The sequence below is a fragment of the Stigmatopora argus genome, chromosome 10 (assembly GCF_051989625.1).
Source record: "Stigmatopora argus isolate UIUO_Sarg chromosome 10, RoL_Sarg_1.0, whole genome shotgun sequence".
In the NCBI taxonomy this organism is placed as follows: domain Eukaryota; kingdom Metazoa; phylum Chordata; class Actinopteri; order Syngnathiformes; family Syngnathidae; genus Stigmatopora; species Stigmatopora argus.
In genome coordinates this window covers 3,183,363-3,210,345 of record NC_135396.1, presented here as the reverse complement: position 1 = coordinate 3,210,345, position 26,983 = coordinate 3,183,363, and the positions used below count along the sequence as shown (strand labels likewise).

General features: G+C 40.9%; 2 protein-coding genes across 7 annotated transcripts in view; both read left to right on the top strand.

The window, feature by feature from the left end:
* The first annotated feature begins 292 nt into the window (after positions 1 to 292).
* Positions 293 to 13,059, top strand: gpr4 (G protein-coupled receptor 4). 3 transcript variants are annotated; one of them, XM_077612194.1, is made up of 6 exons: positions 293 to 489; positions 2,164 to 2,296; positions 7,172 to 7,308; positions 8,845 to 9,408; positions 9,525 to 9,789; positions 10,911 to 13,059. In XM_077612194.1, the coding sequence occupies exons 4-6, from the start codon at positions 9,280 to 9,282 to the stop codon at positions 11,624 to 11,626; spliced, it is 1,110 nt and encodes a 369-aa protein (XP_077468320.1). In that variant the 5' UTR covers positions 293 to 489; positions 2,164 to 2,296; positions 7,172 to 7,308; positions 8,845 to 9,279; the 3' UTR covers positions 11,627 to 13,059. The 3 variants fall into 3 exon arrangements, with proteins under 3 accessions (XP_077468320.1, XP_077468318.1, XP_077468319.1); XM_077612192.1 differs by having other exon boundaries at positions 7,172 to 7,312; XM_077612193.1 differs by lacking the exons at positions 293 to 489; positions 2,164 to 2,296 and adding an exon at positions 6,539 to 6,648 and having other exon boundaries at positions 7,172 to 7,312.
* Positions 13,060 to 14,309: 1,250 nt separating this feature from the next.
* Positions 14,310 to 26,983, top strand: part of nova2 (NOVA alternative splicing regulator 2) — a 44,595-nt gene continuing 31,921 nt past the window's right edge. The window contains exons 1-5 of one of the 4 annotated variants that reach the window (XM_077611740.1): positions 14,310 to 14,496; positions 15,056 to 15,228; positions 16,037 to 16,090; positions 17,455 to 17,557; positions 22,124 to 22,192. In XM_077611740.1, the coding sequence (XP_077467866.1) occupies positions 17,542 to 17,557; positions 22,124 to 22,192 (85 nt within the window). In that variant the 5' untranslated portion in view covers positions 14,310 to 14,496; positions 15,056 to 15,228; positions 16,037 to 16,090; positions 17,455 to 17,541. Of the gene's footprint in view, positions 14,497 to 15,055; positions 15,229 to 16,036; positions 16,091 to 17,454; positions 17,558 to 18,576; positions 19,321 to 22,123; positions 22,193 to 26,983 lie in introns of those variants that run through there. The other 3 variants (XM_077611738.1, XM_077611741.1, XM_077611739.1) reach the window with 3 other exon arrangements.

The following is a 26,983-nucleotide window of genomic DNA, read 5'->3' as shown; positions in this document are numbered from 1 at the left end:
AAATACTAATATATTTAGTGTCACACTAATCAAACGTGTCGTGAAAAAAGTTCATAATCTATTTGACGTTTTAAAAAAAAGTTTATTTTAGGAAAATACGTTTTTTGGGGGCATACGAGGTTTCGTCTGATGCAATCTTAAGCATTCTATCTTTAAAAAAACCCGACTTTTCCGGATGTGGAAAGACATTTTCAGCACAAATAAATTTGATATGAGTCACAATGGACTAACAAAAAAAAATCCCACTCTCTTTGAGTTTGTCTTCTCAGGAAGTTATTTCTACCCATTTAATGACATGCATGTGTCAATACATTTGCCCACTCAGTTTTCAGGAGGATGATGATGACGACGATGATGACGACGATGATGATGATGATCGTGAGAACTCCAAACAATACGGAACATTTCATTTAATTAGAATATTGACATTGCCCGAGGCTCTGACCAGCGTTTTAGAACTCAACACACGCACAGAGAGAGGCTTCATGGGTACAGTATTTGTTTTAATCTTCATTATTTGTAGTTAGTTCCATGTGTTAGTGCTTTATAATTTGGGTGGACTAAAAACACAACAACGTGGTAACATAGAAACGATATTTGCACTTCAGCGGAAAGAAAAGGGGAAATAAAACGTCTTTTATTTACACATAAAATGTGTCCGAAACATGATAGAAATTCGGAAATAGCGTACGGCACTACGACTTGTGGCTAGCTTGCTAGCAAGCTAGCACAACGAGAATGAAATGCTAATCATTATCAGGTGTATCTTGCATCGTATATTTATAACAATGACTTTTTTTGGTTTGTTTGCGACATTCCATGTCAGTAGTATGTTGTCGGCAAAGACTTGTTGGACTGCATTTGTGCGTTAAAATGTCTCATTGCATGTGTTGAAAGCAAAACTCGTTCAACTTGACATTTCCTCGTATTTTTTCCACACACCTGCTCCATTCTAATCAATTCTAGTGTGTTTACAGAAGGTGCATACTAGGGATGCCCCGATTTTTTTAATTTAACATCCGATACCTGTATTTTTAACCAGTGTGAATTATCTAAGCAGTAAATTACAAATCATTTTTTAAGTCAACCTTCAAGTAATGCTCCATTTTGGAATATTATACATTACAGGGGTGTCAGACTCCATTTGGTTGGCGGGCCACATTCATGCCAACTAGATCTCGTTGTTACTGGTCCACCATTGACGACGCAGGATGTCCAATCCGTTTTGACTGGAAGGGGCGAATAAATATGTTCAGTCTAGCGCAGGGGTGTCAGACTTGGGTTGGTTCGCGGGCCGCGTTAACGTCAACTCCATTTCAAGTGGGCCGGGTCATTTTAGATATAATATTTAGATTTTTTTTAATATAAATTGATTAAAAGAACTGGATTAAAATCCCTGAATATTCAGTTTCTTATAGATCTAAAACAATGTTTATTGTAGCTTTTTTTTAAATATATTTTTAGATTTTACAAAATGATTTTTTAACTAAAAACACAGAAAAATGGATTAAAAATTACAGTTATTGATTTAAAAGGGGGAAAATCAGGAAATGTAATATACATCTATACTCTTCATTTGAATTTGATCCTAAAACAGAAAGTCGGCACTCATGATTGACTTTCCCGGGCCGCACAAAATGATGCGGCGGGCCAGATTTGGCCCCTGGGCCGCCACTTTGACACATGTGGTCTAGCGCCATCAATGAGTTCAAGATGAGTTTCTGTTATTTCCCTCGAAAATAGAGAAATGACTCAATACATATGTAAATGTTTTCAACATAAAAAACTAGAACGATGACTAAAACTAATAACTAAAACATTTCTCAAAATGGGAAAAACCCAAAAAATACTACCAAATCCACTCTACTTAAAATGAATTAATATTAGTCTACTCTCTCTCAATATATATTCACGTTCATATTTGTTTATCTAGTCTATTATCATAATTTTCCCAAGAAAAAAAAATGCAATAGCAAAACGATGTCAAGTAATGTGTTTTCCAATGGAAACGTGGCACGTGCATGTAGCAAAAAAAAACCCGCTTTCATACGGAGGTGGAACAGGAAGTGGCCCTCGAGTAGCAGCTGCGTTCCGCCGCCGCCGCCGCCTCCGCCTCCTTCATTCACTCGCTCACTCCCCCTCTCTCTTTTCACTCCACTTTAGTGTGCAGGGCGCTCACCACCGACCGGACTCACCTCACTTCAACTATTGTGGCTTCCTCTTATTTTTCCCTCCCCAAAAAGATTTGCCTCCTTATTTTCATCTTTCTTGGATATCGCCTGATGAAAACGTGAATGTAAGTACATACACACTAATAACTGACTGCTCATGTGATACTGTTGACCCCCCCCCCCCAAAAAAAAATTAGAATGGATCATCATCTGTATTTGTTTTTAATAATCTTCTCCGCCTTGTTTTCATGACGCTTTGACTCAGAACGACAACATGTTTGTTTTTTGTTTTCATTGTGTTTGATGCCGGCAAACAATTGTTCAGCGGGCTATTTATTGTAGCATTTCAGTGACTGGTTCTGTGTTGAAAGTGGCTTTAAGTCTTGGGGCTTGAGGACACAAATCCTCCTGACGGAGAAAACTGTCCGCACAACAAACAGTGTTGTTGTTGTTAGCGCCCCAAGCCGACGACGCCACTTTAAACACCTGCCGTGGAGCTCAATAACTTGGACTCCCGCTTCCTTTCCTTCATCCTTAAATTTGTCTCGCCTTCCTTCCCTTAACCATTTATAGGGCAAGTGACTATTTTTGGCCATTGACATACATTTAAACCTTGTTGACATCAGATTTTGGTTCATGAAAATGGATTTTCCGAGGTGCTGTCCACAGATCAGTATTGGTATTATTGAAAACAAACAGTATTTAAAAGAAGAAGAAAAAAAACAAGACTATCAAAATGCCTTTAAATGTGCTTTTAAACAGGAATCATGTTAAATATCAAAACAACAGAAATGCTCTTATTTACAATCGCCTTGTAAATTGTTCTTATTATGAAATAGGACATGCCGTTATATTTGTTTTAAATGATTAATCATGATTGTGTTAGTTATAATATTATCCTTATGAATTTACAAAGGCGACCTATTTCGGCCTAAGCCAGGGGTGTCAGACTCGGGTTGGTTAGCCGTGAATATTCAGTTTTTTATAGATCTAAAACAATGTTTATTTTAGCTTTTTTAAATATAATTTTAGATTTTACAAAATGATTTTTGAACTAAAAACACAGAAAAAATGGATTAAAAAAATTACAATTATTGATTTAAAAGGGGGAAAATCAGGAAATGTGATATACTTCTATACTCTTCATTTTAATTTGATCCTAAAACAGAAAGTTGGCACTCATGATTGACTTTGCCGGGCTACACAAAATGATGCGGCGGGCCAGATTTGGCCCCCGGGCCGCCACTTTGACACATGTGGCCTAAGCAGTCAAATTCAAAGCATCAGGCAGAATGGACACCCTCGTTCAATATGTAACAAGTAATCAACCCATTTCATATGACAAACACTGCCAATTGGATAATAATTATTGTATCCATTATTGAGCCATGGTAAAACTCCCTTTTGACCTGTGCGACCTTCGACCTTATTCCTCCAAAAAGTCTAATCTCCTCTACGGTACCAGCATATTCTCCAAATGTGATCATCCTTCACCACCTTCTAATTTAATAGTATTTTTCCTTCAATTCATTCGACCCAGACGGGTAGTCGCTCATCTTGGTAGCAGCGTTGACGGAACTGGTCGTCCAATCCCTTTTGAGTGGGAGGGGTGAACGAAGGAAGGCTTTTTGGCCCCCACCGAGTGTAGGTGGTAATCCGGCGACACCACAAACACAATACGATGTGTGTCTAGTAATCTGAAAAGTTTCCTGACGCACCCAACAATCAACAATGCGTCCTAAATTCCTCCTCCAGAATTCCTGCATTTTTTCCAATGTCCTCTACGCGTCCTCGTCCTCAGCTCCACATATTTCACTTTGTAAATATTAGCCATATTAGCCATAGCCAGGAATGCTAAATCAATGCTAATAGTCGATGATGGCCATTTTGAGTTACAGTAATCCCTCGATTATTGTAAATTCACTACAGCACTGAAGTTAAAAAACATGTTAATGACCATATATGTGTCAATATGTAAGATTGTAGCCGAGGGCTAATGTAACAATTAATAATTAATTAATTATTATTGTTATTATGGCAGTGTTTGTCAAATGAAATAGTAGAAGCCGTTGAATTTTGGGCAGGGGGGTCAAAGGTCACAAAAAAGAATTTCACAATAACTCAAGAATGGATCAAGGAATTTTGTTCTTTTGAATATAAAATGGTAGATGTGATTAAATTATTGTTACTATTATTATTATTATTATTAATTAAACCCAATATCATTGTTTTGCTTAAAAAACAATTATTTATCATAAATTTTGGTTCCTATGCACACTTGCAGCTAAAATGTTGAATCCAGAGGTGTTTGTAAATGTAGCCTGTATATAAATGTATATAAATATGTATATAAATAATTGTTTGAAAATAGCATACGCCACAGGTGTCAAAGTGGTGGCCCGGGGGCCAAATCTGGCCCGCTGCATCAATTTCTGTGGCCCGAGAAAGTAAATCATGAGTGCCGACTTTCTATTTTAGGATCAAATTTAAATGAAGAGTATAGATGTATATTATATTTCCTGATTTTCCCCCTTCTAAATGAATAATTGTAATTTTTTAATCCATTTTTTCTGTGTTTTTAGTTCAAAAATCATTTTGTAAAATCTAAAAATATATTAAAAAAAGAGCTAAAATAAACATTGTTTTAGATCTATAAAAACTGAATATTCAGGGCTTTTAATCCAGTTCATTTAATCCATTTATTTAAAAAAATAATCTAAATATTATATCTAAAATGGTCCGGCCCACGTGAAATCGAGTTGACATTATAGTGGCCCGTGAACCAACCCGAGTCTGACACCCTTGACATACGCCATAACTGCGATCCCACCGATCGAGGCGGGAGTTTAATATGGCTTTCAAGTGGAGGAGAGAGGGTGGGTGGTCCTTAAAAGTGGCTTCTGTCTGATTTTCCAGCACTATCGCTATGGCCTCTGAACCCCGCTTGCGTAAGTGTCCAGTCGCGGGTCTGTCAAAATTTGAAATGGAGACGCTACGACTCCCGTGATGCAGCATGGGGAAATTCCTGACGGACAATGTTATGCTTCTGCTCTTTGAAAAGCTTTGCTGATGATTCAATGAAACTTTAATGAGCCTCTTGAAGAAACAAAACAAACCATTTTAATGGGCTTTATTTATAGCGGGGACAAATGTATCCGGCGGGCGGGAATGCTCGGAAACTCCGCTTGTCAGTCACGGGACAACTTGCTTTCAAATTGACTACGTTGGACTTTGGAAGAAGTCTTGCTTTGTTATCGGGCGTGATGCCCCGCAGGGAAGGGTTCTCGGGCCCCAAAATGTCGGGCCCTGAAGACCGTTTAACTTTGCAACAGGGATTTTTGGGGTGCCGGACGGACTCCAATTGCCAAGACCAAATTGCCCGAGAGATTTAGTCAGATATTTTGTCGCATATGGTAGACATTTGTTTGTTTATTCATACTTTGGCGGTCATTGACGGCAAATTGGAACCATGTGAATCATATGATGGATGTTTCATTCAATGGTTTTAGTCATTGTGTCGAAAAAAGCTAATTATTGACAAGACTAGTGACGGAAGAAATATGAACAGGACCTGAAGAAGGGCTCAGAATTTTGACAACTTTTCTCAAAATTATGAGTATAAGGGTGGCCAATATTGTAACTTTGTTCTCACAAATCTGAGAATAATGTCAGAATTTTGGGTTGCCAGAAGAAAGTCGGAATTCTGACACATTCCGACAATGAAGAACCCCAAAAAATCTGGCCAAGTTTCTAACTTTGAAGACATTTTTTAAATTTTATTCTCAGTACGATGAGAAAAAAATGCTGACTTCATTCTCCGAATATTGGATTGGATTGGATAACTTTTTCATCCCGTATTTGGGAAATTTCATTGTGGCAGTAGCAAGAGGGTGGGTGATTAGACAGAACAACAAAGCAAAAGCACAAAGTACAAAGCAAATCAAAGTAAATGGGATCATTAAGAATCACCAAAACAAATCATTAAGACAGAAAAGCAGCAAAAACACAAAACCAGCAAGAGTGGATGGAGCTACCACCGAATATGGACTTTTTCCTCCAAAAAGTCCAAATCCTGACTTTAATCTCCAACAGAATTGCGATTCCAATCAGTATCAGGCGCCAACCTTTATGTTAATACTAACTCACTGTTCCATTCTACCAATTGTACATTTAAATTAATTGAAAAATCCACAACACCAAAAATCCCATCCTAATAATTAGCCGACCCGCTTGTCACTCAAAACCAAAACGGGGGACGATCCAGTCCATAAAAGGCCTGCGGTCGACTTTGTGCTGCGAGCGTGTTATTGTTTGGCCGCCAAAGGGAGAAAAAAAAAGGCCACCTCTGTCGTCGCTCATAACCACAACACCAGCGACCAATCAGGCGAAAAGACAGAACACAGGATGTCGGACGGGAAGCGCGCCGACAAACAAGAACGGAACGCTATTGTAGCGCATACTTTTGTATGGTTTCGCCGTGAGTAGAAAAGAGGATCAGCACATCTTGTGTTCTGGCTTGCATGAAGTTTTTTTTGTGTAAAAAGGCTCACATTTCTCCCGCTGTTGTGAATCCAAACATTGCGTAACCTTCCATCAGGTTCGCCTTCTTTGTTTTCAGCCGCGGCCTCCCTTCCCGTGGATCGGTCGCTTCGTTTTGCTCGCGAAAAAACGGGCGCTAGGCGCCAAACGGAATGAGCCTCTGGATATCGTGCATCATCTGGCGGTTATCCGATGCCAGTGAAATGAGATCAATAAAGCAGAAGGCGCACGTTTATTCCAGTCGGGCCTTTTGGCGTGGGCCAGAAGTGGAATGAGTCATCCAGCTGAGCGTTAAATGATATTTACCAGCTGCGCGCCAACGTGCTCTTTGGAATGCGGGAGGGACATTTTGTTCAGAAATATCAATTTTTTTCTGCATCCTCTTTTGATAATAATTTCCCCATTGGAGTTCAGCAGTAAAAGAAATGGCACTAATCCTTCTTTTTGTTTTCTTTTTCAAGCCCGTCCCGTCAAATTGGTTGATTTGTCACCGAACAGCGTCTTCCCGACCACATCTTTGGAACCACCGGCCGGCCAGTAAGAAGACGCAGATGCCGCCGAGGATACCGGGAAACGGATTGGATGTAATTCGAGACTTGTAGGTACGTCACTTTCTGAAGTTTTGCTCGCAAAATAAGCAAAGAAATGTCACAAAGAGTTCATTTTTTTCCTCTGGCGTCACGATTGAGTTTTTACAAACGATTAAAATGATAAGATCTTGTCAAAAGGTATCCAAAAAAAAAAGATAATTGTTGAAATTGCACGATAAAATTATTCATGTCACGGTTTGCCTCTGCATGGTTGAAACCGACGACGTCGTGGAAGATAAGGATTCCGGCGAAGGGTGTCACACTCGGGTTGGTTCGTGGACCGCTTTAACATCAACTTGATTGCACGTGGGCCGGACCATTTTAGATATAATATTTAGATTTTTTTTAAATAAATGGATTAAAAGAACTGGATTAAAATCCCTGAATATTCAGTTTTTTTATAGATCTAAAACAATGTTTATTTTAGCTTTTTTTTTAAATATATTTTTAGATTTAACAAAATGATTTTTGAACTAAAAACACAGAAAAAATGGATTAAAAAATGACAATTATTGATTTAAAAGGGGGGAAAATCAGGAAATTTAATATACATCTATATATATCATTTTAATTTGATCCTAAAACAGAAAGTCGGCACTCATGATTTAATTTCCCGGGCCGCCACTTTGACACCTTTTTTCAGATGGACACAAAAAAAATACTTAAAAATCTTACTACTAATGTCAGAATTTATTAAAAGATAAAAGTATGTGACACATATTGGGAAAATGACAGGAGAAGTAAGTCTACTGGCCTTTGGGGTCATTATTTTTATTATTTGAGCTTTCTGCTGGTGGAAACGCATGACGCCACATTGGCTAAGTGTTTGTTTTGACTTACACCAGCATTGGATCAGATGATGATCATCTGTTTTACATGAAAAAAAAACATTACAGCCGAGTTGCCATTATTTCAAGACAGGACGAGTGCACACTTATGGATGATCTATGATTTTTTTTTAAATACCGTATTTACTCGCATATAATTCGCTTTTGTCGGACAAAAAAATGATGACTGAATCGAGGTACGGCTTATATGTGCATAAAAATTTGAACTGCAAGTTGACAACGCCATAACATCAATTGGAGTAATAGAATTGAGATATTTTGACATTAGAAGCAATATGGCTGCCACAACTTAAACTTCTGGTAAGAAAATTGTCATTTCTGTCATTACAAAGCATCAAGATAGACTTCATTCTTTTTTCAAATGGAATAATTTGATATTTTGCATTTTCAAAGACAGACATATTAACTTCCTTATGATATTGACCCTAATAATGTACTTTTGATTCTTACAGTATCTCAGAAATACCAATGGTGATGATTTTTCTGAAGATTTTCAAAGTAACACATTTGTACTCCCTATTAAAACCATGCATATGGAGGTGAAAATTGTGAATCAATTGTAAAATTGTAAAATGTAACCATTTTAAGGCAATTTTAAGGGTGCAGCTTATATGCGAGTAAATACGGTCGTTTTTTTCCATTGCTAGATAGAAATTTGAATGCCAATTAAGTGGATTATACTTGTTTGTTTTGTAGGCGGCCTGTGCAGCTGGGTTAAGTCATCACTGTGTTTATCAACTAACAAGAGCATCACTTTAGACACACACACACACACACACACACACACACACATTGAGATCACGAATCTCTGAAAGATTGATGAGGCCCGAGCGGGCCCCGCCAGGCCTGGTCCGCCGTCGATAAGGCGTCTTCCATTTCACCTCCATTCAAGCGTCCTATCGGACGCCCGGCCTCGGCCAAGGGGGGGGCGTCTGGCCGCAACCGGATGATGACGAAGATAAACTCAGGTCCCGCGAAGGAGGACCGGACGTCATGACGGGCCGCGGCCAGGACGCCTCGGCCGGGTCCGGTCGGAAGGAGGAGGCCGTGTTGTCAAAATGGCGGACGAGCAGGAAAGCGCAGAGCTGAGACCAACATAAGCCAAAAGAAAAACCAAAATCGGAGCGCAACATGTGCAACATCTCCTTCTGCAACGTGGACAGCAAGGTGGATCAGTTCTTTCAGCCCACGCTCTATATCATCGTCATGGTGCTGGGACTGCCCACCAACTGCTTGGCATTGTGGGCCGCCTACTTGCAGGTGAGCCGGACGACGTGGAGGTGGGCGGGGCCACTGTGATCACATTTCAATAGCTTTGACCTCAACTGCTTTTTGGTCTGTTTCGTACCCGAATTTGCCGTAACGATGGCGTTCAGGTGCGGCAACACAACGAACTGGGCATCTACTTGATGAACCTGTCGGTGGCGGACCTCCTGTACATCGGCACGCTGCCCCCGTGGATCGATTACTTCCTGCAGCGCGACGATTGGATCCACGGCCAGGGCAGCTGCAAGCTCTTCGGCTTCGTCTTCTACACCAACATCTACGTCAGCATCGCCTTCCTCTGCTGCATCTCGCTGGACCGCTACCTGGCCGTGGCCCACCCGCTCCGATTCGTCAAAGTGCGGCGAGTCAAGACCGGTAAGTCCCGCCGCGCGCCAACCTCAACTCTGGAAAACGGGAGTTTTATGTGTAAACTGGCTAATGCACATGTGTCAAAGTGGCGGCCCGGGGGCCAAATCTGGCCCTGCCACATCATTTTGTGTGGCCCGAGAAAGTAAATCTGATAGATCTGTAAAAACAGCTTCAAGAGCAGGTTAAGAAAGAGTGAGATCAATTTAATAGGAAATAGGTTTATTAGCAGACTGCAGGATGGAGAGAGAGATCTAAGAGTGGAGAACCGCTCAGCCTGGTGTCCTTTGCAACTCTCTCTCCAATGAACAGTGGGTCAGTCTTTATATAGGAAAACAGAGTATAGTATAGTTTCTATGACAACAACCAAACTTTGGGCAAAGTCTGATGAATCATTTCTATGATTACGATGTTTCTATACTTACAAAAACTGATACAATATGAACAAGCAATTGCCAAGTGTCTTTGTCATCTTATCTTACAATCTTCTCTTACAAAATCATGAGTGCCGACTTTCTGTTTTAGGATCAAATTAAAATGAAGATTATAGATGTATATTATATTTCCTGATTTTCCCCCATTTAAATCAATAATTGTAATTTTTTAATCATTTTTTCTGTGTTTTTAGTTCAAAAATCATTTTGTAAAATCTAAAAATATATATATATATTTATTAAATATATATATATTATATATATATATAAATATTAAATCAGATTAAAAGAAATGGATCAAAAGCCCTAAATATTCCGTTTTTTTAATAGATATAAAACTGTTTATTTAGCTTTTTTTATTTCAAAGGGAAACAAAATATTTTTTTATCATGTTCAATATTAAAATGGTAAACAGAAAATATTTGTGTTTATTTTATTTTTTAGATTTTACAATGCTTTTTGAACTAAAAACACAAAATTGGATTACAAAATTGCAATTATTGATTTAAAAAAGGGGAAAATTAGGAAATATAATATACATCGATAATCTTCATTTGAATTTGATCCTAAAACAGAAAGTTGGCACTCATGATATACTTTCTCGGGCCACATAAAATGATGTGGCGGGCCACATTTGGCTCCGGGCTGCTTTTTTGACACCTGTGGGCTAACGGCTGCTCTCTTTGTCCCGCTCAGCCATTTTGGTGAGCGCCACCGTGTGGCTGACGGAGATCGTGGCCAATTCGGCGCCGCTCTTCCACGACGAGCTCTTCCAGGGCCGCTTCAACCACACCTTCTGCTTCGAGAAGTTCCCCATGCAGGACTGGGTGGCGGGCATGAACCTGTACCGGGTCTTCCTGGGTTTCCTGGCGCCGTGGAGCGCCATGCTGGCGGCCTACCGCGGCATCCTGGTGGCCGTGCGCCGCAACGTCTCCACCGAGCGCCAGGAGAAGGCCAAGATCCAGCGGCTGGCCTTGAGCCTGATCCTCATCGTGTTGTTCTGCTTCGGGCCGTACCACGTCCTCCTCCTGGTGCGGAGCGTCATGTTTCTCCGAAAACCCTGCGACTGCGGTTCCGAGGAGCGCCTGTTTCCCGCCTACCACGTGGCGCTGGCGCTCACCAGCCTCAACTGCGTGGCCGACCCCATTTTGTACTGCTTCGTCAACGAGGGCGCCAGGCACGACGTGGGCCGGGCCCTGGCCGGGCTGATGACGGCGTCCCGCCGCGGGGGCTCGGCTCCTTCGCCGTCGCAGGCCGACGTGCTGGACGGCGCCTCGCTCACTTTGGAAACGCCGCTGGCAGCCAAGAAGCAGCCGTGCGCCGACCCGCGCCAGATCGCCGGCTACAAGACGGAAGCGGGGGCGCCGAAAGAGGAATGTCTACAGATGAGCGCACTCACGGGTAGGAAGTGAAGCCACGCGTTTTTGCTAACGTCTTAAGAGAGGATTTGATTGGCGAACAAAGAATGGGGATTTTAAAGTCGCTGTAAAAAAAAACGGGATGAATTTACGGTTGCCTGAATTTGACCATTTACCGTAAGATACACATAGAAACTCATTTTGTTTTGTGGAATTGGGATAAAAAAAACATGGTACTCGGACGTTTCGTCGAAAGACACTTGGTCCCCGGACGTTTGGTCGACCGAACGTTTGGTCGCCGGGTTGTTACTGTTGAAAGCAGCTCTCAAAATTATAATCATGAGAGAGAGAGTGAGTTTAATATCTAAATATCTAATATCAAAATATCAACAGTAAATTTTCTGTCATAATTTGACAGCGAGCAAATCCGGCGACCAAACGTCCGTTCGACCAAACGTCCGGTCGACCAAACGTCCGGTCGACCAAACGTCCGGTCACGAAAAAACACACACACCATCATCTTGGCAGTCGAGCGTACTGACTACCGAGCTACTGAAGGTTAGCTCCAGTATTAACCCAGTAAATTGGAGGAGAATTTAGTAACTTCCAGAGACAGTAAACGGAAGACAGAGCCAGATTTGGCTATTGACACAGTGGTCAGCACGATCGACTACCGCAGTGAGGGCTGAAAAGTCATCGGACAGACCGTTTGCTTTAGAACAGGTCAAATGTAGTTAGTTGGAGAGTCATTTGTCGTCCATTTGACTGTAAACTTAGCCTTTTCCTATTTATAATGGGTACAATTCTAACATAGTCGATAGCTGCCAGTATTTTAGTCTAAATGTACCCTTTTGGGGGTTTTATTTTTATTGTTTTTATAGTATTGTGCAAGAATTTCACTTTAGGATTGGGATCTCGGACAAAGGTGAATGTTTGAAATGATCATTTCCGACCGTTTCAGATATTGGGGTTAAGGTTTTGTTCAATTGATTAACATTTTAAATTGGGGATCAACATTTCAAAACAAGGTTGGAATTTTAAACAAGGTTTTATTCTAGGGTTAGCTTATCAAATTTTCTCATCGGTTCAAATCAAGGTTTCGGGTTTCAAAGTAGGCGTTCCTGCCATGTTTTTTTCCCCCATAAATTGTGAAGGGTACTGAGATAAATCCAGATTTAGCACCAATGGTAGCGACCCATTTACAAACAGCAACGTGGGCTAGACTTTTTGCTGAAAAAACATGACTGAGGAGCCCCCACTTCCTGTTGTAGAGGAAGTCAAATTGTGATGAATCAACACTTTTGACAACAAGGAATCAGGAAGCATCATCAGTGTCTTCTGTGCAGAGATTCCGCTGGGAATTATTCGGTCGTGAACTTTCGTTTTCCTCCCGTTTAATGTTCTGTCTGCTTTTTAGATGTCGAACGTTTGTAAGTTATTCCTTGTTTTGTTTCTAAACAGAATAAACCGTATTATCACCTCGCCGACTCATTCTCAAACCTTCTTCTGGTAAGAAATTTAGAAAATGATCTTAGTCGCACGCCTACTATACTCATTTGTTTTGGAGTAAATGTTGTTCCAGTTACAGAATAGGCCCCATTTATTCCGCCTCCAAGCATGACCAATGTGACCCAGAATCCATTTAGAGATAAAAAGCAGAAAAACAACACTGCAAATTGCCAGTGCTCAGAGCACTAATTCCAAAGCAAAAGCCACAAAATATTAGCAAATCTGTACTTTTCAACCAATAAACATCCTCACTTCAATGACACACTGGAAGAATGAATGTGACTACAAATAGGAAATTGAGCAAAGTGCAATAGTGCACTCACTCAATCACACAACTCACCAAATTCTGGTTCGCAAAAAAACTAAGTGGGATCGTCGGTCATTCGATAGCCATGATAGACATTAAAACAAATCAGATCACCCTTGTCACTTCCTGTTTGTCCGTGAATATGTTTCTGTTTAGGGCCAACACAGGAACAAAACTTTCTCACGGACCTCGGGTGGCTTACGAGCCGGACAAACAAACGTCTGCCATAAAGAATATTAGTTACGTGACTATCAGTGTTTACCTTACCCCCAGCAGTATAATGACGTGCTCGACAAGATGGCTGAAATTAAAATAGCTTTTAAAGAACAAACTTTGAACTCAGTTACCAATATAAGCTATACAAAACAAAAACAAAATAAACAATCAATTAGGAGTATCTACAGATCATGTCTTATCTTTCATGTATTATATTTGAATGTCATGTATTATATTCTCATCTCATTTTCTGAACTGCTTTATCCTCACTAGGGTCGCGGGGGGTGTTGGAGCCTATCCCACCTGACTTCGGTTGCCAGCCAATCGCAGGGCACAAGGAGACAATACCATTCACTCTCAGCCTTTACTAAATGTCCAATACTGCCATCTTGTGTCTAAATAACGCAATGCCACCAAACGGACGTGACGAAGCATCCATTATTTTTTTTGCAGGGTTTCAACCAAGCTATACATAATTTATATTTACAATCATATTTATGATGCAACGTGAATTACGGCCCCAATAATGAGTCTCGTTGTAATATCAAAATAACAACAACAGGTGCAACTACTTTAGCGAGAAACAGCTGCCATGCTAATTGTTCCTCCTTCACTTGATTGTCGGCTGTGGATGACGTCACTACCTCCAATATTCTTCGAAATCAAACTTTATTGACATCGTAACAGTGACAACACAATTAGCGCACTTGTTCACTTTCTACGTACTTCCTTAGCTACTCGAGCTCCAAAAAGCACACTAGCCGACATATCTTAATAGTTTTCATTTGATATAGGAATACATGAGTCGAGTGAATTATTAGCATAACTCGGCAACAAAGATGTCAACGTGGTGGCTTTGTGGTCACTACCGAAAAGTTTGTATTTTTAAAAGGTAAGCAATGAACACGAAATGGTGCCCTCCATACATGAAATATTTCGTACACGAGACGCTAGTGAAGACGAATACCTGCGTATTTTAGAGCAAACGTTTATTTAATAACATGAACAGACATGAAATTATATCGTTGATGTGATATACTTCGTTGTCGAATTGTGCTGTAGCACGTTTTTCTGGTACAAATCAGAGCAAACAAATATGCTAGCTTAAACTTCCACATGGAGAAAGCCGTGCTAGCATCAATTGAACATCACCAAACAAATTATGAATTAAGGTTTCTATTGTGGTTGAGGGCTTCTGTTTGATCATGTTGTGGTTTAACAGATGAGAAAATCTAGATTTTAAATATATACTTCAAGAATTATAGACCCTTTTAGAGTATGTATAATTCAAATATTTCTTAAAAGTTATTGAGGATCGATCTGTTACAGTGTGTTAAATGAAAGTCCAAAGCCATTTAGGTATTGTTCCAACCAAGCATGATTTGAATAATCGATAAGGTTTTCATCAATGATGTTGTGACTGTAATGACGTTCTCCTTTCAATTTCACAGAGTGCTCCTTCATCCTTCATCCTTCCCTTCTCTTCTCTCTCCTTGCCATCGACTTTGCCATCGATTTTTGAGTGCATACCAGGGAGGACAATCATGTAAATGTGAAGTGGGGGAAGGGACACACTGGACAGCACGTCAATGTCTTCCACTTTGATTATTAAAACGTCCCATCGGTGAGTGGAAATAGGAAACCTTCTCATTTGAGTTAACCAATTCATTCGTCTCTCATTTTGATTGACAACACGACACGATCATATTTTGTTTCCAAATCAGGAAAAGGAAATGGAAGCAGGTTGTTGATGACATGGTTTGGAACAAAGATTATTCAGAATTTTTTTTAAAGAATATGTCAAAATGTAAACGGAAGATAAAAACGCTAATGCTGAGGTATAGAAAATCATTAGATGGGGAAAAATGCAGAAAAATTGGCAACACCAACAAATTATATATAATATAGCTTCAAGCCAAAATATAATACAGAATATTTTAAAATACACAAACATTAATAACTTAAATAATAGATGAAAATTCTACAAAAACGAAAATTACCATAAAAAATATCGGCACAATACTAAAAAGATCATTTACTACATCCCAAAAGCCAAAGTTTAATGTATAGTTTAAAAAAGTACAAACATAATAATTGAATCCCATATATCAATTTTTAACTAGTTTCGATTATAACATTACAATTATAAAACATAAATTATTATATTTTCAGTAGTCATATTACACTAATATTAGAGTAATACAAATTAGAAAAAAGGCTAAAATGTAATGACTCTATTCACCTAAAAAGAAAACTAGTTGTGTACATAAAAACACATCTTTACCGCCAGAGGGCGCCAGAGGATGACCTGCTAAGAAGAGCGTTTACGTATAAACATTACCTGCACAGATGTTATTGGTCTGCAAATTAAAACGCTTGCTATCACATTCAGCGATGACGAAACAGTTAATTCCTCTTCTTCTTCTCCTTAGATATGCTGCAGTGTTATTTGGACTGTCCTTGGCGTGGCGCCGTTGGTGGACCAGGTAACAAACGGGAGCTCCAAACATCACATCTGCTCGTAAAGAGCCCAAATTGCACCGGTTGGTCGGGGTGTGTTTTTACTGCCCATCGTCCCGCTTGAATTTTCCCACATGGCGGTGGCGTTGGCCGGCGGGAGCGTCTGGCGAAACATCTGGATGGGGCATGGGAAGTCAAATGGTGCCCGCTACCCCCAAACAAGCTGCCACATAGACAGTTTTCAATGGCTAATTGATTCGTTTTTTGTAGGTTTTCCCAAAATATTTGGTGCTGATAATTTTGAGGAGCTTCAACTTTTTGCCTGGCTTTTGACCGTGTCTATTTTTAGTTGGGAGCGATTATTTCCAGACAAAAAGCAGGGGGAAAAATAGGTCGTTATTATGCACAATCAATTTTGTTTAATAATTTGAAGAAAAAAACACAATTAGATTTTTCCCTTGTCTTTGTGAAGAAAAACATAAAAAACCCAGTATTGCAGGAATGGCCACCTGACATTTTATCAATGCTAGCATTATTTTAGCTAATGATACGCACGTATTCCGGATTAATACCCACTATTACACAAACCTGCGCTTGAATCTATCGTACTTTTAACGCCTTAAATATTTTATAATTAATCATAATTTCTATGTTGAAGTCCTACACCTATCTTAAACATATCTTCTCATTATCACAATTATTAGCAGGTTATCATGAGATTTTATAATCTTGAGCTATGCTGAAATGTATCCAACCTATGTGACTTTTGACCTCATTACCCCAAAATTGAATGAACCCTTCCGTGTTATATTCTGAAATTATGCTGTAAATTTGATGATGATCCTTTATTCCTTCTTCAATCATTACAAAATTAATTTCCTGACATCGTTGACCTTTAACCTCACTTCCCCAAAATTGGATCAAATTTGCAGTTCCATACTACAAACATATCCTGAATATTTATTTGATGCTAATCCCTTTATTCCTTATCAAGTTATCGCAAAACTCACTTCGGACCTCTGTGACCTTTGACCTCACTATACCAAAATTTAATCTCCTTTCACAATTCATATTACAAACACATTCTCCAAATTTGATGTTTTTTTTTTACTCATTGCCTGTCATTGATGACGAAAAAAACAAACTAATTCCTTTAAACTGGAATTGCGAATGCTCAAATTCAATAAGTGCAAAGGAACATTTTGTGTTTTGTGTGTGACATTTTGTTGGTGTGCACGTAGGCAGTGTCACCTTGACTACATGCAATGAGTGTGCATCCGAGCACTGGACAGATGAGAGAGCGAAAGAGAGAGAGACAGAGAGAGACTGATTACCCTGTCGGTCTAATACAGTGTGTGTGTGTGTGTGTGTGTGTGCGTGTGGCAAACAGCCGTCGAGGAAGAGCGAGGAGGCGAGGGTGCTACCACGAAGATTGAGCAGCGACCGGAGAGTCACCTCTCTTCACGGCGGCGCCGACATGTCAACGCACTCAGGTAGGTCACGTGACCGGTCACATGGCGTCCATTTTCCGTCACCGCATCCCATCTGATGGGAGTAGAGTGCTTATGCCACTTTAGGGAACTTTCTTGAGGGTTCTGAAGGTCATGCTTGGGTTGGTTTGGTTGGGAGAAGCACGCAAGTCTAGGAAAAAGGGTTCTAGTTGAACGAGGTTGAGTTTGGTTGATGTAAATTCTGATTTTAGGAAATGTTTGGATATCGCCAAAAGATAAATGGTAGGTGAATTGAATGCTCCAAATTAGAGTTTGTGTTTTTTGGGCCCTTGTGATTTGGCAACAAATTTAGGGTGTGTCTTCTCCCTCCAATCAGCTTCAGCACCCCCACAACCCTTGAGAATAAGAATTAGGGAAATTAAACGACTATATAAAAACGACACAAATTATACGTCAGGGAAATAAATAATAGTTGAAAAATGCCAAAACTATAAACTTAAGGTTTATTTTTTATATTACTAATCTGTATTGGGTTTACAATCCACCAATTTGATCAACCTATCATTAATGAAGAATGTATAAACTAAATAATATTGTTTAGAAGTTGGCTTAACCATATGTTATAATAATTACAAAATGTCTGGGTATTGTATTCTGAGTAGTTAAAGATGTGTCAACATTATTTAAATAAATTAGCATTTTTTTTTTGTAAATTAACGTCTAAAAAAATCTTAAATAGGTTCGAAATCGTTTACTTTTCCGCTACAAGGTATCAGTGAAATGCTGCCAGCTCTGAGTTCATCATTGATTGCCAGCTATAATAGTACAAAATAGACTTGCTAACTATCGTTGTCAAGAGGATTAGTTTTATAGTTTTTTAACGGCTGCATAAAGGCAAAAAGAAACGCGACATGATTCTTCACAGTATCTATCCATTTATCTTCTAACGAGTTCTCCCTCGCGCGAAGTCGATATTTCCGGGAATCCCGTGAAGGCACCGCGAGGGCTTGTGACGTCAGCGCGCTTTCTCCCAACCCCGCCCCCTCTGCAAGCAGCGAGCTAGCGAGAGTGAGTGAGCGAGTGAGCGAGCGAGCGAGTAGGGATGCTCTCCGAACGCGAGAGCGACTGCAGCATCTTCAGCGAGACGACGCACAGCACCACGTCCACTCCGCGCGCACGCACCAACCTTTTGTCCCCCCCTCGACTGCGCATGCCCGCTTTTTGCATCCCTTTTCGCCCGGATTTCGTCGCACTGACACGCGCGTGATGGAAGACTGACGCGAACGCGCTTGCAGGAGCCAGCCAACCAACCAGTCAGCCAGCCAGTCCGTCTCTCCTGGAATCTTCTTGTCTTCTCCCGACCCCCCTCCCTCGTCCACCTTGTCCTCCTTACACCCACCCTCCCTCCCGGCGCGCACAGCATCTCCCAGGCGCGTGCGCGAGAGCCCCACACAGCTCTCCTTTTTTTTTCTTTCTTCGTGTGTGTGTGTCTCTATACTGCGGACACGCGCGCGCGCGCCACCCTCCCTCGGACTCGCCCGCGCAGCCACGCTGCGTCAAGAAGAGAAAAAGAGGAGGGAAAAAAGAAGAAGAAGAGGAAGGAGGGGGATTCGAAGCGGACCCAGGCAACATCCGAGAGAGCGCAAACATGATGGCCGGCGGAGCAGTGCAGCAGAACGGCCTCTTCGCCACCCCGCACCACCACGGCCAGCCACCGCACATGGAGGCCGACCCACCGGACTCGCGCAAAAGACCCCTGGAGACCCCCACCGAGGCTAGCAGCACCAAGCGCACCAACACGGGAGGTAAGAGATGCGCCAGGCCGTGAGGGGGGGAGAGGAGCCACGACGGACGGATGCACAGGCTGGCTGGCTGGCTGGCTGCCCTGGTTGGCTGCCTCGCTGCGGTCCCTTCTCGGCCTTCGGAGTCGCGTGGCGACGCTTTGACGATCACGCCGATTATCATGATTAGCACTCGGGAGCGTTCGCTTTTGCTTAACGGAGCGTTTTATCGGCCTCACGACGGGAACGAGACGCGCAGGCGCGTAGGCACGATCGGGCCGATGCGGAGGCGAGGCGAGGCAGGCGAGGCGAAGTGGCCGCGTTAGCCTCGCCTCCGGTCGGGCTCTCATTTTTTTTTGTGGGACGTAAACAAGTGAAATCCGGATGCGGCTGGCGCGTGAAGGCATCATGACCTTGTGTGTGTGCGTGTGTGAGAGCGACTGAGATAATCTCACACATCAGACGCCATCAGCCGAGTACCGAGCAAGTGCGTCAGTGTGCACTACTCGCTCGCTCACTCACTCACACGCCAGCGAGGTGGTCCCTTCTTGTTGTGATCCTGCTGCTGCTGCTTATGAATATTCCGATGCTGCGTCCACATTTCGTCATGGCAATCTCCATACTTGTTTTCTTTTTTGTGTTTACATGCTGTCATGCATCCCATCGCAGCATTTCAACCATCATGCAAAAAAACACCTGCCAAAACTATTGTACACTTTGGAGTATATTTTTTGGCAGTAAAAACACAGAAAAGAATGTCAGTCATGCAGATTTGAAATGACTTGCCTTAGATCGGTAGTCGTTGTTTTGGGAGTTTAAAAACAACGTCGAAAAGTTCATATTTGTCCTTCAATTATGCTGTAGCTTTTTAACAGAAGGATTCTTTACTTTCTGCCATTCAACGCAATAACTGACATGTTACTATTTACAAGATGGACACAAAATTCTTACTGTTTCAACCGAGCCTGTTTTTTTTTGTATATTAACGCGTTAGATGCCATTGATGACAATAGATGTCCGATCTATTTTATTTTAGATGAGATTAGATAAACTATTCATCCCGTACTCGGGAAATTCGCTGTTGCAGTAGCAAGAAGGTGAGAACACAGACACAGGAAAAGACATTGTAGATATAAATAAATAGGTAATAAATAACAAAAAAAATAAGTGTAACATGAAATATGCCTTTTCTTGCTACTGTCACAATGAAATTTCCCGAATACGGGATGAATAAAGTTATCCAATCCAATCCAATATATGTATATGTTTCCATATATATCTGTATGTATACACAGTGAATTTGATTGGTAGGATTAGTAGGGAATTGGACGTCTATCATTGTCAATGGCACAGAAAAATGGCAATTGAATAGCCAGATCTGTTGATGTCAATGGCAGTGAATGAGTTAAGATTTCAATATTCAGTCCAAATGTGTTTGCGTTATGCTGATGGTGGAAAAGACAAGACTTTAAACTAGCAAAGCTACTATTTTTAATCATTTTCTAACGTGCGGTATGTTTCAATCGTTTTGAATCCGCAGCAAAACATCTGCGTGACCTACTTAACTTAAAACTAGCAGAAGAACACAAAGGCGACGACTTTGATCGGCGGGTTAACGGCGTCGTGTTTAGGCCCGCTTCGTTTACGGTCGCTCGTGTTTACGTTTGGTGGGACGCTTCTCATTGGTCAATTTGAGCTGCCACGTTTGAGTTAGCCAGGCAGTATTCTGTTAAATGCGTCATATTTTTAATAGTAACTCCAATTGGCCTTGTTTGTCTCCTGAGTTAAGTCAGTCACGTACGTACGTATTTTGGTGTTAATTCTGATCATAGTAGTAGTGACCTAATGTTAGCGTTTAACTCACTGCGGTTTAGTTTGTGGCTTTAATAATTTACCTAGTTGAATTAATGTTTCATTTGCTGATGCTTTGAGGGCTCAGTATTTTGATTTGTGACTTAAGTTAGCTGTCATTTTGAATGGTGAGTTAAATAAATGATGTTTGATAAGTAATTGTTGAGATGCGTGTCTTAAAAAAAGGAAAATCAATGCATTGGATGTTATATTTAATCATCGATTATTGTGAGGAGAAAGTTAAATGTTTCCATTTTGATGAGTGCTCAAAATGAGCAATATTTTAAAATCCATTTTGCAGTCCAAGCTGATGTTCTGCTTTGTAAATTGAATCTCTGGAGTTAAGTTTAATGATTTGATTCATAACTTAAATGAATGATATTCTGACTTGTAAGTTTACAAAGCAGATACTTCAGTTTGGACTTTGAAGTTGCAATGTTTTGATAATGGTATTTTTTTTACTATTGAATTCCATTGGTTTTATTGTGATGAGTAAGTTTACCCCAAAATATTTCGTTTGGGTCCCCGCCATGGATTTTCAGACGTTGGTTAAATTCCATGGATGAGCGAAAGCAGCGCGCCACTTGAATTGTTGACGTTTTGACGTCTGACTTAAACCAGTGACGCGTTAGCGCAGCTTATAGCCGCACGTAAAAGCCCCTCTCCCCGGGGACGTCGGCGGGCAGGCTCGTCCATTTACGCAAATGAAAAGCTCGGGATGACGATGATGATGATGATGATGATGATGAAGGGGAGGACCAGAAGCGACTTAACCTGAGCCGGCGGACCCAAAACCAAAGCTCATAACATAGCGTTGAGAAAAAAATGTCCTCAGATCCCAAACGCCCAAATCTAGTAAAACCAAGTGCGCTTACTAAAGCGAGCTGTTTGAGACTTTAGCTTGGTTGTTTCTGTGAACAAATTAGTTGACGCCACACAACCCCCGACCCTCCCTTTCTGCTTCCTCTCTCTGTAGTGGCCTTCCTGCAGCCTCTTTTTGAAAGCGAAGGCATTGTTTTCCCACACCAAGACACTGAAAGCCATGGTAAGACTGCTTCTTTATACCAATTGATAACTTTTACACACTCACACACACACACACACACTCACAAACGCATGCTAATGTGCTTTCCAATGAATCCATGACATCCATTTTTTTTCAATTCCACGTGTTTCCTTTTTCCAAACTGGTGAGTCCTCATGACCTTTGACCTCATGCCAGCCATGCCATCCTTTAGGCTTGATTTTGATTTCTCATGTGCAATTTTAATGCTGTTTTCATCGCGAGGTTGGGGATTTGAGCTTTTTAAAATTAAACAAACGACCTAAAAAGTGTAGATCGCAAAAAAACTGGATATTAGAAGAATAAAAAAAAGTAATAAAGAGCAAAAGTAAGAGTTATAGTACGTTTTGACCTTCAAAAATGAACAAAAACTAATAAGTACAATGCATTTGGAGTTTTTACTTATAGTAGAGAGATCAAAAATAGTCGTGACAAAAATATAAACTTAAAAATAAATATTGTAAAGGAAATATAATTTCAGCTTTGATTTACAAGTGTGATCATGAAATAAATCCACCTCACAAGTCAAAACGCCATTCTACTTTTCATTCAGGCTTCATCCGAACTTTCCAACCTAATGTTTGTCACTCGATAACCTTTGGGAACTATCAAAAATAGGATACAAACTATAAAATCGGAGCGCCCCTGCCGAGTTGCCATTAAAAAAAAGTCAGAGCCATTTTTAGTTACCTTACAGGCGTTCGTTCGCGCGTGTGTGTTAATATACGGACGCTACAGTCGTTTGCTATCCGGTGGACTCGACGCCATCCAAACGGCCGCCTGCCGCTCGTAAATTACGGCTAATGTCTCGTAAAAAATTGAGCCCAAGGTCCGGGAAAGATCAATGAGTGCAGAGAAAATGAATTGGACGTCTATGGCCGTCAACGGCAGCCCATATTTGGATTCCGGTTGGCGCCGGATTGTTGTCGGCGGCATTGACATTTGCGCTGGACGCTAACAAGTTGGAGGGAATAGGCTTGGGTTGCTCGGGCTGGTTCTGGTGGATGTGTTGGAGGAGCGTTTAGGGCCTCCTGAGGAAGGTCTGAACTTTGAGTTGCCATGGCAACCCAACTGGATCAGCGCTGCTTTCATCTGCCTGGGCTTTTTCCGTCCTTGCTTTCTTTTTTCTCTCGTAATGTCTTGCTTTTTCCTTTGTATATATTGATATGCATCTTTTTTATTTTCCAATTGTGCTTGTCTTTTTTTTATTTGACATCATTTTCCTCATGTTCTTCTCGTCTTTTTCTTTTCACTTTACGAAAGATGCCTTGTTTGTTTTACGCTTGATCTTTCCTTCCTGGTTTTCTTCTCATTTCCATTTCTACTTTTTCTAATCTGTCTTTCACTTCTTGTCTGTCTTCCTTTTGTATTCTTTGAGTGCACTCCAACTTTTTATTCCCGGCTTTGCCTTTCCCCCCGCATCTCTTCATTTTCATTGACTTTTTTCCTTCTCTACGCAGTTTCTTCTCTTCTGTTCTTACTATAATATACATTTTCTTGACTCCTACTTTGTATTTTCTTTTCTTTTTAAATCTTCCATTCCAGTCCTGTCACTCTTCCTACATTTCATTCCTCCTAATCATTAGTTTTTGTATTCCCTCCTGTTCATTTTTTTGTTTTGTATTCATTTTCCTACTTTCCCTTTTATATTTTTTTTAGGAAGGGGGCGGAGTTTGTTTCCATAATCCCTTTTGTCTTCCGCCCTTTTCACTTTCCTTGACTTTCCACTCTCGACTGCGCAAGGCTTTCCAATTCAATCTGTAAATTGTCGGACTGACGCAGCATTTTTTTTTCCTTTTCCCCGGAAGGTCGGGACGGGGAACACACACACACACACACACCCTCACATACGCACACATACACACACACCTCTGCACAATAGTGTTGTCTTCCTTTTTTTAACTCTTCAGAATGCGTTGAAAAGTGACAAACAGGAAGCAGGAAGTCAGATGAACCGGTGCGGACTACGTCGCAGAACGCGGCGTTCCGGACTAGCGTTTTCCTTTCCTTCGTCTTCCTGGTGCATTCTAATCAGGCTGCGCTCCTTCATTCTCCTCCTCTTCCTCCATCCATCCATCCATCCACCGCTCGGCAACCGCCGCCCGCCGCCAATCGATCGGGAAGGGCGGCGAAGCCAATCGCTTCGACCTCTTCCACTCCTACGCCTTCTATTTTTTTCCCGAAATACTGCATCAATGTAAAAAAAAAAAAATGAAGAGCCAAGAGGCGGCGACATTGCAGCTAAACGAGGCGGGCGATTGGCTGTTGAGCGTGGCCATGAATATGGATGAGAGGGGGTGATGAAAAAAGGCTGAGCCTAGCAAGGAAGACAACTACGCACCTCCCCCTCATCCCACAACAACACACACAAACACACACACACACGACAGGGAAAATGGCTGTTAGCGTTAGTAGCGTAGCGGTTTCATTTCATCTGAAGTTAGCTAAAAAATGTGTAACTATGGACAATAAAATATCCATGAATGCTTTCCTAAATATGCAACTCCAAATAGGCAATTTACTGTTAGCATTGTTAGCTTAGCTGCTTCCATATTGAATCAAATTGAATGCTTTTATTATCATTATACAAGCATAATAAGATTTAAAGCTTTCACCACATAGTGCACAAATAACAAAAATAATAAATAAATTATCAATAAATAATAAATGTGATCTGACATTAGTATAAAATATAAATACATGGACAAAAAAAGGTCAGAAGTGATTTTAATGGTAATTTTAAGCCGGAAAAAAACATGTAATATTTAAAACAAGGGTCATTATCCAGTCACAATGAATTGGCTGTCTAGCGCCAATAAATTGATAACAATCACATTTTCAGTTTGACAACATTCTTTGATAATGTAAACATTTTCAGCGCGACGCCTCAAACGTCGGACGCCGCCTTGAACTGTCGACAAATCACAAACGGCGTCCAAAAAAATCCCCCGACGAGCCCTTGATGTGCTCCCAGTGTATTTTGGCCTATATTTCCTGGCGTAGACAGCTGGTGGAGCCTCACTGTTGTTTGCCGTATGCGTCTACGTCCAAACCCCCCCAACAAAAGACCCCCAGCACCAGGGGGGTGTTAGACAAAGCGCGTACCCCCATCACTCCCTTAAAGGAGATGAATATTTGAATCCCCCAGAGGTCCCCCACCCACCCCCAAGGTCCCCTACATCACGTCCGTCCGTCCGTCCTTCTGACAAACAACCCCCACCCCCCCAATCCATCACAATAGTACGCGGCTTTCAAAATCCGTCGTAGAAACGCGAGCGAAGCGGCGAGCATTAACGAGCTCGTAAAGCGTTGCGAGGGCCCGTCTGCTCCCGCACGTTACGAGCCGAGCGCACGTTTAATCCGCTTGTAATCCGAGAGCCGGGTGGACGGCGCAAGAATTTAGCCCAAAATGATTCTCGCCGTTGCAGATTGATTGAAAGTAATGAGGCCTCCACGTAAATGAAGCCAAGCCGCTAGTTTACGTTTGTTTTAAAAATAGTTTTACGGGATAACTTAGTCAAAGGTTGCCATGTTAACCCCTTGAATAGAGTTCATCCGTAGTTAGCTTTTATTTTGCAGGGCCGTTTTTGTCTGGCAACTATGGCTACCGTATTTTCCGGACTATAAATCACACTTTTTTCGTAGCTTGGCTGGGATGAATACAATTTGTCTTTTTTAAATCTGTAAAACTGTTAACAGATGTCCTTTTTAGATTTACATTTTCTGGACTATAAATCGCACCTTTTCGTAGTTTGGCTGGGACGAATACTCAAGTACAATTTATGTCTTTTTTTAAAACTGTAAAACTGTTAACAAATGCCCTTTTTAAGAAATATCCCTTAATTTTAATATAAAAAATATAATATATATATATATATACACATTTTACATAACTTGTACAAAACTCAAAATTTTCTTCTAGTTTTTACCTATTGTTTATATTGTTTATATATTTCTATTAATTCCCATTTCTTAATTGAAACCAAAGGTAAACATTAAATGTTATTTTATTATCTTGTATTTATTTTAAATTTTTATATTTAAGAAAATAAAAATAAAAAATAGTAAATACTCTTATCTTTAAAATAAAAATATTGGAAATTTAACGTTATTAATATCTATTATTTTTAGTTTTCAACAAAAAAAGTCCATAGCGTAATTTTGAAAAATACCTTATATTTTTAAACAAATAAATGGGGGAAAAAACAGTAATTAAAAAAAAAAATGAAATCACGCACGCGCTCTCCCCTCATTGGCTCCATTGACAGCAATGGAACAACATGTGTAACGTATTCAAAGCAAATCTCCAAATGGACTTTACGGGCACTTTGAGTTTATTATCCGGGCGGTGTCGAGGATGAGGAACCTGTGAGCGTGGGGGGGGGGGGGAGAAAGTGGAGCCCCTTTTCCTTTGCCCCGGGGACACTAGATCCCCAGGATTTAAGCCCTCAATCCCGCAGCATGTGGCGCCTATTCTGGGCCCGCCGGGTCGGTGCGGGCCTTAGCAACAGATTGCGCTGTTTACTAGCCCCGTGATGGTCTATTATTTATGATGGCGCGCCCGCAAACACGTCGAGCAGCGCTTATGAAACCTCCAAATAGCACACGCTCACGACAGGGGGGGTTAAGTTGACCCGTACGGCGGGGTCGGCGCTCGCCGTCATCAGGGAAATCCTAACCTTTGGAACAATGAACGTACCCCCCAAAATTATCGCACTGTGACTTTAAAAATAGCATTTTTTAGCCCCCTTTTTAATCTGAATGGGCCGTATT